General features: G+C 45.1%; 1 protein-coding gene across 3 annotated transcripts in view; it reads right to left on the bottom strand.

The window, feature by feature from the left end:
• The window catches only part of CHCHD3 (coiled-coil-helix-coiled-coil-helix domain containing 3), a 126477-nt gene that overhangs the window by 1816 nt on the left and 111226 nt on the right, over window positions 1–13435 (bottom strand). For all 3 annotated transcript variants that reach the window (XM_017728006.1, XM_008628863.2, XM_017728007.1), the window contains one exon: window positions 3978–4113. In XM_017728006.1, the coding sequence (XP_017583495.1) occupies window positions 3978–4113 (136 nt within the window). The remainder of the gene's footprint in view (window positions 1–3977; window positions 4114–13435) is intronic.

Raw genomic sequence — 13435 nt, 5'->3', positions numbered from 1 at the left:
CCTAAGGGATTGTCCAGCCTGGCACAGCAGAATCCCCATCCCTGGAGGGATTTAAAGCCGTGTGGATGTGGCACTTGGGGACATGGGCCAGTGGTGGCCCTGGCAGTGCTGAGAATGGTTGGACTCGATGATCTTGGAGGTCTTTTCCAACCTTAACAACAACCTTCCGTGATTTTAAGATTCTCCAAGGTGTTCACACGAGCAGGTGGTGCCTGTCCTTGTGCCCACAAAATCCTCCAGAGTACACAGAAGAGAAGAAGAGGCTGATGGAATAAAAGGAGTCTGTTTTATGCTCCTTGGGTGTGTTTGCAAATAAAAATCTGGGAAAGTTTCATCTGTAACCAAAACCTCCAATCTCAGATCCACGGCAACCCCATGGAGATTTCTGTAAAGCTCAGGAAGGCTCCTCTACCTGGAAAACTCCTTTTTGCAGAGGAATTAAAGACTCACTCCAAGCCATCTCTGGGCTGAATATTAACTTTATGTCAATTTAACACTGCACAAGTTAAGGGAGGAAATTCCTAAGGGATCCAAGAAAAAACGGGCTAATTTTGTTTAGTGTCCTAAGGAAAGAAATTGCAGATATTTGTTTATCATGTGCGTATTTCTGCCCACAAAATTTCACCTTCAGGCAAATGGGCACGTTCCAGGCCTTGCTTTGGTTTTACCTTCATTTTGGAGGGTTTTTTTTAGTGTTTTTTCTTGTCATTTTAAATTAATGCATTCAAAATATTTCCCTTGTGTTTTTACGTAACACCATGGAGGGAGCCTGCTCCGTAACAAACTTCCTTCAATGAGGGCAGTGGTAAATGATGAGGCCTTTTTGTTGCATTTCAGTTCAGTGTTTCCAGATACACAAACTCCACAGATTCTTCTCTTAGACTAGAAATTCGTTTTAAGTAAAAATACTGGAAGACGAGGCTAAAATCCTGGTTTAATTCTATTTGGGATGCATAATTAAGGACCACTTGATCCAAGCAATTAAAACAGTGGTTACAAGGCTGAAGGATAACATTTTGTGGCCAGGCTGTCACGCACCAGCAGCTGCTGGTATTGTTATTTTAAGTACTGTTAAACCTCACCTGCCTGCAAAGAGCAGGATCCTTCCGGAATTCTGTGGTTTAACAGGAAATTATTGCACAGATTCATTAAACCATGGACTAGTTATGTTTTTATGTCAGAATTAGAACTTCTTGTAGCCCAGGGTAGAGAGAAAAATTGAAAAAAAAAAACAAACCCCAAAATGTTTATTTTAACAGCTATTGTCCATATCTGTGGCTGGAAAACCAGGATAAAGGATTAAAAAGCCATGGATGGTCTGGCTGGAGTTACTGCAGCAGTGGCAGCACAAATAAATGCCACACACAATCCCAGTATCTTCCCCTTAATGGCTCCATTAGGTTAAGTTTTCCTCTCCATTACTGGTATTATCATTATAATAAAATGCAAACATTAATAACGGAGTTTAATTTATCTCCCCAGCTTCTTGTGACTTTGGGAAGAGATTTCAAGGGAAGATACAACAATGTGTCAAACCCCTCTGAATTAACAACTCTCTGGGCTTTTCTAAGGAGGGGAGAAAAGGACAGATAGAGACATGAGATTACAGACAGGATGAGAAATAAGGAGCACACAGAAGAGAGGGGGAGATAATTATAAGCAAGATAGGAAAGAAAGAGGAGTCAATAAATTCAATTTATGAAAAGCACAGAGTGTGCTCAGCCCGAGCACAAGTGCCCAGACTCACCGCCAGGAAATCGGATTAGTTCACTTATTTGGTTTTCAATATCTTGCTCTATTCCCTCTAGCAAATTTTCTTCTTCCTTTGTTTCTTGTAGCCAGTGTCAGTTAACTTTTTCATTTCTGAATCTGCCATTCATCCCCCTCCTCTGGCTCCCAACCAGGCGCACAGAGAAGGTAATTTTGAAGTTATTTTATAGCAGTGTTTAGAAATTATTTCAAAGTAACTGTCTGGACTTGTGGGCAAACAGTGAGTAAAAATAATTATGATTACAGCTGCAGCACGTGGAGGATGGGCTGGTGTTCATTATGAAAAACAATTGCTCCTGCTTGCAAATATTTCCATCATAAAAGGCTTCTCCTTCTCTGTTATCATGAGAGAAACCTCTCTGAATTCTCATCTTGAAGCATGTGTGAAACAGAATAAGAAACATTTAGGGAACACTTTTAACTACTTGACAGGCTTGGGTGAAGATCTTCAACAAAAAAAAAAAGGTGTTTAAAAGGGTTCAAAAACCTAATGCTCATATTTATGCAATTTCCTTTTTCCTGCACCATCTGAACATGAATTAATCCATCCTCATCAGAGTCTTCTGAAGAAATTCCTATCAGATACAAACTCGAGTTAGAGCTTAAACATGTCTAAGTAATTAATCCATTTTTCTCTGGTTACTTTAAAAAATAATACAAAATTATAAATACAGTAAATTACTGTTGCAGGTGCTGCATGGCCATGGGGAACCCACTACAGAACAAACCCAAATAGGTTTACAAGTGACAGGACAAGAGGAAACGGCCTCAAGCTGCACCAGGGGAGGAGGTTTAGGTTGGATCTTGTGGAAAATTTCTTCACTCAAAGGCTTGTCTGGCCAGGGCAGGGGTGGAGTCCCCATTCCTGAGGGGATTTCAAAGCAGTGTGGATGTGGCACTTGGGGACACAGGTCAGTGGTGGCCTTGGCAGTGCTGGGGAACAGTTGGATTGGATGGTCTTAAGGATCTTCTCCAACCTTAATGATTCCGTGATTTTAATATTACTCACTGGACTTTTCCTAAAAAAGGAGATTGGTGCATTCCAAAATGGGCAGGAGGAGAGTTCTTGGAATCACAGAAGGGTTTGGGTTGGAAGGGACCCCATGGGCAGGGACACCTTCCACTATCCCAGGTTGCTCCAAGCCCCATCCAAGCTGGCCTTGGACACTTCCAGGGATGTGACAACAAATATCAATAAAGGATGTATTAAAGGAGGTGATTTTGGAAGCTCTCAGTGACTGAGGAACAACTTCAGCACTGCCACACCAGCACTGTCTCCTCCCATGCTCACCCAGCACCACAAGCAGTGTTAATTCCAGCAGATCTTCGGGAATACCAGCTCCAGGCTGCAGCATTTTACAGCAAAAGGTCACGGAGAAGGATCAGAGCCAAAGTCTCACGGATTTTCTGCACAGGCAGAGTTAAGCCCAGTGAAGGTGATTACCATGATCAAACACCAGATGTGCTTGCCAGGTCTCCACTATCACACAGAGATGGGTGTCCTCACGTGCTCAAATATTAACTCACAGATCTGAGCAGAAATAAAGATCAACAGACTGATTGAAGCACTTTCTACACATCCTGCACGTGGACTGTGAGCACATTTCCAGCTGGTTTGTTTAAGAACACAACTGAGGTCAATATATGAATTTCTTTATTTGAAAGATGCAAGCTGATGAAAAAGAGAAAAGCTGAGAAGTTGTAGCTTCTTTTAATTTAATGATTTCCATATTGCTGTCATTTTCCTTCATGCTGCACTAATAAAGCATGAAGATTTAATCTGCAGTGACACCCACACCCTAAAAACTGGAAGAGAGGAGGCCAATAGCAGTTTTAGACCCTTGGGTAATGCAAGACAGAAGAAATCAAGAATTCCGAGTGGTGACCAATCTAGTTGGAGACATCCATGAATTCCTCATATTTATGGCAAAGAGTCCCAGGTAATTTAATCCCCTTGTTTTACTGCTAAAACTGCAGGTAACAGGAAACATCTGCCAACAGCAAGAGCTCCTACACTAAACAACAGCTTCCTAGGGGAGGAGATGGAAACCTGAGCATTTAAATCAACTCCAAGTGGTCTCCACGGAGCTCTGGGAATGCACGTACTGGGAAATGCTTAGGCATGGAAGAAGGACTAACTGGATAATCCGATCAGCTTCCTCTCCTCATCATTCCATCATTTTTCAGTGGGAATAAGTCCAGCTCACCTGTTTGGCATGATTGACACAGTGCAGGTACTGGCTGGCCAGGGCAGAGCAGCTCAGGGTCTCCTGGGCGTGTTCCCGGTAGCACTGGAGGATTTTATCCTGCAGCTCCCCACAGATCGGGTGGGACTCGTATCTCCTGTGGGAACAGAGAACAGCTTCAGGGTTTCCTTCTAAAAACATCTCAGGAAAGACAAAAATCTTTTAGTATTTTATTATTATTACGATTGAATCGGTTTGGGTTGGAAGGGGCCATAAAGACAATCCTGTTCCACCCCCTGCCATGGGCAGGGACACCTCCCACGATCCCAGGCTGCTCCAAGCCCCATCCAACCTGGCCTTGAGCACTTCCAGAGGAAGAAATTCTTCCCTGTGAGGGTGGGGAGGCCCTGGCCCAGGCCACCCCTGGATCCCTGGAAGTGGCCAAGGTCAGGCTAGACAGCCTGGGATAGTGGAAGGTGTCCCTGCCCATGGCAGGGAGTGGAACTGGGTGATCTTTAAGGTCCCTCCCAACTCAAACCATTCTGTGATTCCAATTCTCATTTTGCTGATTGGCCAAGGCAGATCTATTTTCCTCCAGCAAGGAAATGAAACACAAAGCACAAACGCTGCTCCTCCAGGGAATTGACTTCTTGACAATCACTGAAGACATCATGCTAAAAAAAGGGACTGTTAAGTCATCTTGATTTTACACTATGTACCTATATAAAACATCTCTCTCTCTCTTCATTCGTTACCCTGCATCTGTAAAATCTAAACCAGAATTTAAATGCAGTCCCAGGTACTTCCACACTTTATGATCTCCAAGTTCAAACTCCTGCAGACTCTTAGGGAGGAGGATTTTCCCTTAATCCCCCCTCTGCTGAGATCAGCACGCGCTTCAGAGGCGTGTCAGGCATCCAAATGTGCAATCACAAGCACCTGCACATGGAGGGAGGATGGCAAGGTCTGGACTGGGACAGGGAACAACAGAAGCACCAGGGATGTTCTCTGTAGACATCTCCCAGCAGTGATGATTTAGGTCCAGCTAAACCAGAGCTTGTTTAAAATGCTCAGCCCCCTTGTGTGAATTGATAAACCAGTACAACAGAGCCTGAAGTAACTAAAAACACCCAGAGTAAACCTCGCTGTGCCTATATTCCAAGTGATTTTAGAGTGACTTATATCCAGGTGAGGAGAAAAGGGAATGCGCTGCTCTACCCTCGCTGCATAAATTCTGTCAGTGTATCTAAAGCCATTTCAAGGGGGGAACTCTCTAACCCATGATAAAGAGCTTTTTGATTGCTTTTTTTCCCAGAGCCACGCCATCAGTGACCAGAATCCAGGTATTATCCCTTCTTCCAGTGCTTCAAAGGATTCCATACATTGCCAACCATACGGGAGCCCTGTGGGACACATCATCTCCCGCCCTACAGTGACTTCTTTTCATACTCTGACTTTTGGGGTGGGATTTTCGAAAACCTGCTCTCAGCCCTGTCCTTCCAGGCACTGCAGGTCAGTGAGAACAAGGCCACTTCCTTCAAATCAACCAAGTCCGTTTTCTTGGATTAATCTCTTGAAGGCAAGCACTGTCTCTGTATTGATCAGCTGTGCTTGCTCCACTCCCCTAATGCTCTGCTGGCACTTTTGGGAAAGCACTAAATGGAATTACTGCCTGGCATTAGAGGGCCACAAACCACAGGCTGCAGGATCTCCTCTTGAGGAAAGGAGATCCCATCGTGCATTATGGGAACCCCTCCGAAGGGTTTCCCATTGTTTCCTGTCGGTGATGGATCACAGGACTCTCAGATGGATGGTCAGAAACAACAGCAAGGAAACTCCTCCAAAGGGAAATGAAGTATCTCCCTAACAGAGAACCTCCTGAAGCTGCTATGATTCCATCAATTAATACTTAGATGGGATACTGAGAAGGAACTCCTGGCTGGGAGGGTGGGGAGGGGCTGGAATGGAATTCCCAGAGCAGCTGGGGCTGCCCCTGGATCCCTGGAAGTGCCCAAGGCCAGGCTGGACATTGGGGCTTGGAGCAGCCTGGGACAGTGGGAGGTGTCCCTGCCCATGGCAGGAGTGGCACTGGATGGGCTTTAAGGTCCCTTCCAACCCAAACCCTTCTGTGGTTCTAAGAATAAAAGTAATTTTACAGAAGCATTTAAGGGTCTGTGGGGTTTGACTGGGGGAAAAGCTTGTAGGAAAACGTAAACATTGCAAACCCAGCAATTATGTGGATGTGTCAGGAAAATGTGGAAGTTTTAAATGCCTGAGTGGATAAAGCAACCTGGTCTGGTCCCAGGTGGGGCCAGAAGATCCTTACAGCAGGAGGTCCCTTCCCTGAATTATCCCATGTCCCAAGAGAGAACTGCATTTTTGGACATGTGGTGGGACAAGTGTCACCAGAGAATCCCAGAATGGTTTGGGTTGGAAGGGACCTTAAAGCCCATCCAGTCCAGCCCCTGCCGTGGGCAGGGACACCTCCCACTGTCCCAGGCTGCTCCAAGCCCCAATGTCCAGCCTGGCCTTGGGCACTGCCAGGGATCCAGGGGCAGCCACAGCTTCTCCAGGAATCCATCCCAGGGCCTCACCACCCTCACAGCCAGGAATTCCTTCCCAATATCCCATCTAAATGTCCCCTCTTTCCACTTAAATCCCTTGCCCCTTGTCCTATCACTATCTGCCCCTGTAAAAAAAACCAAGATTGTGTCCCACATCGTATTTATTTATTTAATTGCTCCAGGATTTCACAACTAAACTGAAGCAAAAACACCAACCCTAGGAGTGCAGCAGGAATGCCAGGGAATCCTGACAGATCTCCATCTCCACTCAGTGTAATTCCAGAACTCCTTTACAGAAACAACACACCCAAAATCTCCAAATGCTTTTCTCAGCAAAAGTCAATACGAGCAGCAGCCACATGGCATGCGAGGAACGAGGTGTTTCTTAATCAAGTTTGCAATTCCTTATCTGCTTTCCCTTCTCCAGCTGCTCCTGAAGCACCTCCCATGCCAGAATAATCTTTCTGTGCTGGAATAAACCTCTGAGGGAGCCATGCACCCACCTTTTCCATCGAGCTGATGCATCACAACCTCATAAAGGTAATAGGATGACAACACAAAAGGAAACGATAGAGTCTTAGAAAGAAATATCCTATGCTAAAGCATGAAAAGAAAATTTAATGAAGGGAACTTTGTACTCATCTGGGTTCTCTCAAAGAGCATAGCTTATTGTACTCCTGGGGGCTCGGCAAGAAGAGCCCCTTCATGGCATTCAAACAAAATGTCTACTAAAGAGGAAATTTGAAATCACCACGGTGAGCTTTGCGAGTTTCGTGCTAAAACTGACACTCTCACTGAAGGAATCTGAATGGCTGATGAGTTTCCAGCTGTGCAGGTATCTGGCATAATCCCCCCCAGATCAGGACTTCAGGCCATTGTCATAAAATATGGGGGGAAAAAAATAGCAACAAAAAAGCAGAGCAAGAGATAAAAATAGTGCCATGAGATGGGCAGGAGTATCCAGGGCTTAATTTAATTCCTCATTAAAGTGCTGACACCTATCAAAGGCAGCTGATTTTATTTGTGTAACCCTTGGCTACTTGTGAAGTACTAAATAAAACAGACCAGACTGATCCTCTGTGCCCGAGCAGCACGGAACAGCCCAACCTGCAGCTCTTTGAGGTCAAATCTTGCTGTGCCTCCTCCGAAGAGCAGCTCAGCACATCCAAACCATAAACTGGGGGTGGTTCCTGGCATGAGGCCATGCTGGGGAAATCCAGGGAAGTCTTAACTCTCAAACAAAACCCTACAAATGAACGTGATCCCACTGAGCCCCAAAGCACCAGCACGGGAGGGTGTTGGAGAGGATGCTCTGACCTGTTTTATTTCGCCCTACTGATGGAGGAGAGGAGCCATGCTGTGACCAGGCCTGGCAGAATGCAAAATAAACAACAAAAAAAGGAGGATGTTTCTTGTCTCAGTGCTGTCATAACACACACAAAGGTAAGGAAGAACAAATTGATGCAAACTGGTGGTGAAACAAAAGGAAACTGAGGCAATCTACACCCTCACGGTGAGCAGCCCAAAAAGTGTGAAACATCCTTATTGTTTTCAAGTGCTTTATGAACAGCCAAGAGGGTTTCCAGAAGGATCTGTGGGAATTTAATCAATCAACATCATCTGTGTCCAGCAGAAATTCCTTCTGAGAAAGAACAAATCATGTTTCATGGAATCAAGGAATGGTTTGGATTGGGAGGGACCTTAAAGCCCATCCAGTGCCAGCCCTGCCACGGGCAGGGACACCTCCCACTGTCCCAGGTTGCTCCAAGCCCGGTCCAGCCTGGCCTTGGACACTGCCAGGGATCCAGGGACAGTCTACAGTTCTCTGGGCAGTTTGGAAAGGGGATGAGTGAGGATAGAAGGTGGAGTCACAAACGCTTCAGAGAGAAGTCAGTAGGGAACTGGAAATAGCACAGAAGCAGAAGTGGGACATAGAGGGCTTGGAAAATGAAGATGTGTGATTTTCCTGGGATAACAGATGAGGAAGCCAGTGGCAGGATGAAAGGGGATGATGTGAATTTGGGGTAGGAAAGAATCTGCAGCGCTGCTTTCACCAGACACAGTCAGGGCAAACATCCATTTCTGTCGGCCAGGAGGGAAAAAAAAGGTAAAATAAACATTGGTAGCCTGAGCAGAGATGGATTTGGCTGAGCAGATGGACAGGAAAGGCCATGCTGGAGGTACTTTGCTTATGGAGGCAGCAGGAGAAACGTGAGCCCAGCTCAGGAGACCCTGAGGGAAGGGCAGCTCAAAGCTGAAGTGTGAACGGACACCTCTGAAACAGCAGCGAGGCACTTGTGCTCTCCATCATCACCCAAAAAGGTGCTGCTGAGAGGGTTCTTTTTTTAACATGACCTCACCCAAAAAGAGTCTCTTCCAGCAGCATCACTGCCGAGCAAATCCACAGGACGGGTTTGTAGCACAAAAAATAGTTGTAAAACAGAACCCAGGGAAAAAAAGACAAAAGGGCATATGGTAATGAGGTCCTCATTGCTGCACCATTATTTTTAGTTTTTACATTAATTTACTCTTTATATTAAACTATTTTTAAAGATTGTCTTCGCACATGAAGTAGGTGATGACTTGAAGGCGTGTCACGAAACACGCGAGGCACAAACCGAACGGTTCCGCTCTTCTTTAATGGTTTGGAAGGAAAAACACAGATCTGATTGCTGAATATCCACCAAATGCTGGTCCCTAATCAAGCTGTGCCCACACAGAGCCCTCACAATCACTGTGTGGGAAGTGCTGCCAGCAAAAGATCAAGTACTGCGGAGCCGATTCTTGCTTTTATTTACACTCCAATGCAGAGTGTGACTTCTCCAAAAGGTGTAAAAGAAAGAATTTTCCTTACAAATCTCTGCTGAAATGCAGGAGGAGAACCACGGTGGTTTCTGCTCCGCAATTGAGAATGTAAAATCTACAGAGTAATGCTAAATAAATGATTCATGGAGAGGTTGGAGCTCAACTTACTGCACCTTTTGTGCTACTAATGATCAAGTCCGGTGTTAATCTTCCCCGTGTTATTTTTAGATCCTTTCTCCAAAAATCCCAGCACCCCCAAAATCACAGGCAAATGTTTGCCATCCTCTCATTTATTTCATCTCTCACCCAGCCTTCTCAAAAGCAAATAAAGATCCAACACACATTCTGACCTTTGGAATTTAGGGACAGAGATGAGAAGAGGAGGGAAGACATTCCAGCACATTCACACACACTCACTGCAAGAAGAGAGACATTTAATGATGTCTGGGGAGCACCAGGCCAAGTTCAGTATGTTGGCAAAATCCTGGTTTTACAGGGATGACTGGCAGAAAATCCTACTGACCTCGCTAGAGGGCCGGGTTTTCAACCTGGAGAGTGTTTCCCACCTGGTCAAACACCTGGAATGCTGGCTGGATTTTGGAGCAGCCTCTTGGAAAAGCAGAGTGGAAACAATTTCCTTGTGTTGTAAGAAAGAGAGGGAGGGAAGAGCTTCTCTGAGTTAAACAGAGAGAAATTATGATCTTATATCTGGCAAAGCAAGTAATGAACAGAGTTTCAAGATGCTGGAGAAGGACTGGAGACAAGGCATGGAGGGACAGGACACAGGGAATGGCCTCCCAGTGCCAGAGGGCAGGGCTGGATGGGAGATTGGGAATTGGGAATTCCTGGCTGGGAAGGTGGGGAGGCCCTGGAATGAAATTCCCAGAGCAGCTGTGGCTGCCCCTGGATCTCCCTGGAAGTGTCCAAGGCCAGGTTGGAGCAGCCTGGGATAGTGAAAGGTGTCCCTGCCCATGGCAGGGGTGACACTGGATGGGCTTTAAGGTCCCTTCCAACCCAAACCATTCCATGATTGAGCAATTCCACATTTGCACATCCTTAACGCCTTTCTTGGGCAAGGACTTAGAAGACAAAGACAATAGGATGAGGAAAAATTATCCTGGTTGGGAACCCTGATTTGTTGGATGAACTGGTTGCCAAGGTAATTCTTCAGGCCCTCAGGACACTACATGAGGACCAGATCTCTTCAGCCCAGAGAGGACAACTACAAGAGCTGGATCTCAAATATCAATGAGCTACAGGATGAAATTATCAATGGATTACAGGAGACAGGCAGCCAGAGATGTTTTCTAGCAGTGGCTTTACAATGCAAAAATAATCCAAACCTTTCCCAAAAAACAGCGAATGAAAAGCTGGGACTCACTGTCAGGGGATACTGGGGTCATCAAAAGCACGTTTGGGTTCAAAAATAATTACCCAGGAAGGTGTGAGATGCCCATCAAGAGATTACAAGCAAGATTTGGCTCAGGAAAGCCCCACACCACCACTTGTTTGAAGGCAAAATGGCGTAACTGCTATTTCCCTCATTTTTGGCACACTCCCTAAAAACCCACTCCCAGCTGTTGCCCAACAAGCTCAGGGGACTCTGATCCGACCTGCTGTGGCTGCCTATACTCCAAATATCTCGAGGAGCAAGCTATCAAATGAAAACAGGATTCCCATCAACCCTGAAAGACAAAATGAGTCTGAATACTTTTATTTAAATGGCTATGAACCGACTTGCACTCTCCCAAACCACAATTTGTTTATAAAATTCCCCTCCCCTCCAGAAAACGAAGAAAAACCCCCTTAAAATAAAAAGCACACCACCATTAACACACAAATGCACCTCTCCCACAGCTGGCTCCTGCAGCTGCAAAGGGAGCAGCGTGTGGGAATCACCCAAATTTAGGATGCACGTTTCTTTTCAGCTTAAGGGAGAGTTTTTAGTGAATAGCAGGATACTAAAATAAACAATCACGTGGATGGCAAGGATACAAATTCCTTCTAACAGGGGCATGGATGCTGCTACAGAGTAGGAAAGATAATATAGGAACTGCAGGCTTTAATTAGAAGGAACTCGAGGAGGACCAGTTTTATCTCTGTGGAATATTGTGTAGTACCTAAATGTTATATATAGAAATAAATAAAAAAATACTTCTTGGGCTTGCACACATCAAACCCAACGCCTAATTTTGACAAGTTCACACACAAAGAATGATCCCAGATGTAGCCAAGCCTGTCCAACCACTATTGAGGACAAAATCCACACTCTTCGCAGCTCCAGGGTCCGATCAGCTCAGTGGGGATGGAGCCAACCCCTCCAATTCCACAATTCCGTGATCAGCAAACCAACATTTGCCTTCCAAACCTCATCATGTAAACCCAGATCACCAATTATTTTTAGAGCTTGCATGTGGAATCACTTGAGCTCAGCTTTACTCCATCCAAAAAAAAAAAAAAAAAACATTTAATGAAGATTGGCAAGACTCCACTTGGCTGCTCAGGAGAACACAAGTCAAGGATCATCACTGCAAACAACACCATGTGCTAGAATTCCTTACTATTTACTCCTAATAAGGAATTTGGAGGAGGTTTATGAAGGTTTAGGGAAGCAAAGGAATCAAGGCTCTCCTCAGCTCCAGCTCCAGCTCATGGAAAGGCAGATCCAGCCTCTGGGAGACTGAATTGATGCTTTGCTGATATTTCTATGATAGAAGTAGCTGATGCCAGTTCAGGACTACTTGGATATATTAACTATCAGTACACGATACACTAAACCTCACTATTTCTGATTTTTAAAGGAAGAAATAATTCTGCAACAGTTTGAAACCTGCTTCTATATAAAGGTGGCAAAAAATACAGTTTCATCCACTTAAATGATCCATTTTAATGGTATCCCTGTCCCTACATTGAATTTCCCACAGTAACTTTCCATCACTGTGTGTGTAAAGCACACAGACACACACACACACAAAAACTACAGACAGACCCAAATGAGCAGCACCAACCAAATCCAGGACAGCAAAGCACATTCTGGATTTATTACTGCCACTTACTTCCCAAGAGCTACGACTCACTGCAGGCTTTGTAAAGGCCTAACATCACACCATCATCCCCAAATCGTGGTGATAAAACCTTCACTGAGCCTCACACTAAAAAAAAAACCCCAAACCAACCAGTTTTGCCTTTATAAAGGTGCTAAATAATATGTTCTAACAAGCAGACACTTCTCTCCTCTCCAGCAAAGGTCAACTACAGCACTCAACACAAAGCACCACAAGACATTAACTCGTGGCACATTATTATCCAAATATTACTCTCCAGAGCAATATATATTTAACTATTCTCTTCAGCTATAAAAGGCCCCAAAACCCTGTTAACTGACCACAAAAATAAAAGATATTATGGGCAGAAGCAGCGTCGAGAAAAAGCAATCACCAGTTAAACACTTCAAGCCTCGCCGCTCCCGTGGGTGACGATTACTTGAGGGAACTGAAGGTTGTAATCTTAAGAGACAGCAGAACAAATGCCAATTTTCCATTTGGGCATGAAGTTATTTAAGAAAACAGGCTTGGATTCACTCTGCTAAGCCACAAAGGCCATGTGTGATTCCACAAGTCTTGGACTGGGATGAGGCCCAGCCACTCTTTTCATAAAATAGAATCGGCTGGGCTGCAACGACAATAAAATGTCATCAACTCCAACAAAGAGCAATAACCCCACTGAGAACACGCTGATGGTGAGGGGTTACTGGACCTTGCTCTAAATTATCTCAGCCTTAATGTGCTTGTGCAGTGTGTTACAGAAGCATTCAAACAGAATGCCCTCAGCAGCCTTTCTAGCATCCAGGGAGGGAAAACGCTCCTCACTGGGGCCAGGTCACGAACTGGAGCTGGAGGGATGAGCTGTGAACGACAACATTCACAGTTTTTCACTGTCCTCATTAGTTTAAAATTATTTTTCAAGTTGTAATCTTTCACTGCCTGTTGGTGGGTGTTTCCCTCAGGCTGTTGTAAGACACAACAATGAGGATACTCCAGGGCTGGAGACCCTGGGAGAGCTGGGGGTGCTCACCTGGAGAAGGGAAGGATCCAGGGAGAGCTGAGAGCC

Source organism: Corvus brachyrhynchos, unplaced genomic scaffold (genome assembly GCF_000691975.1).
Source record: "Corvus brachyrhynchos isolate BGI_N302 unplaced genomic scaffold, ASM69197v1 scaffold182, whole genome shotgun sequence".
NCBI lineage: Eukaryota > Metazoa > Chordata > Aves > Passeriformes > Corvidae > Corvus > Corvus brachyrhynchos.
The sequence above is the reverse complement of the archived record's forward strand: the minus strand, read 5'-3'. Positions and strand labels throughout refer to the sequence as shown.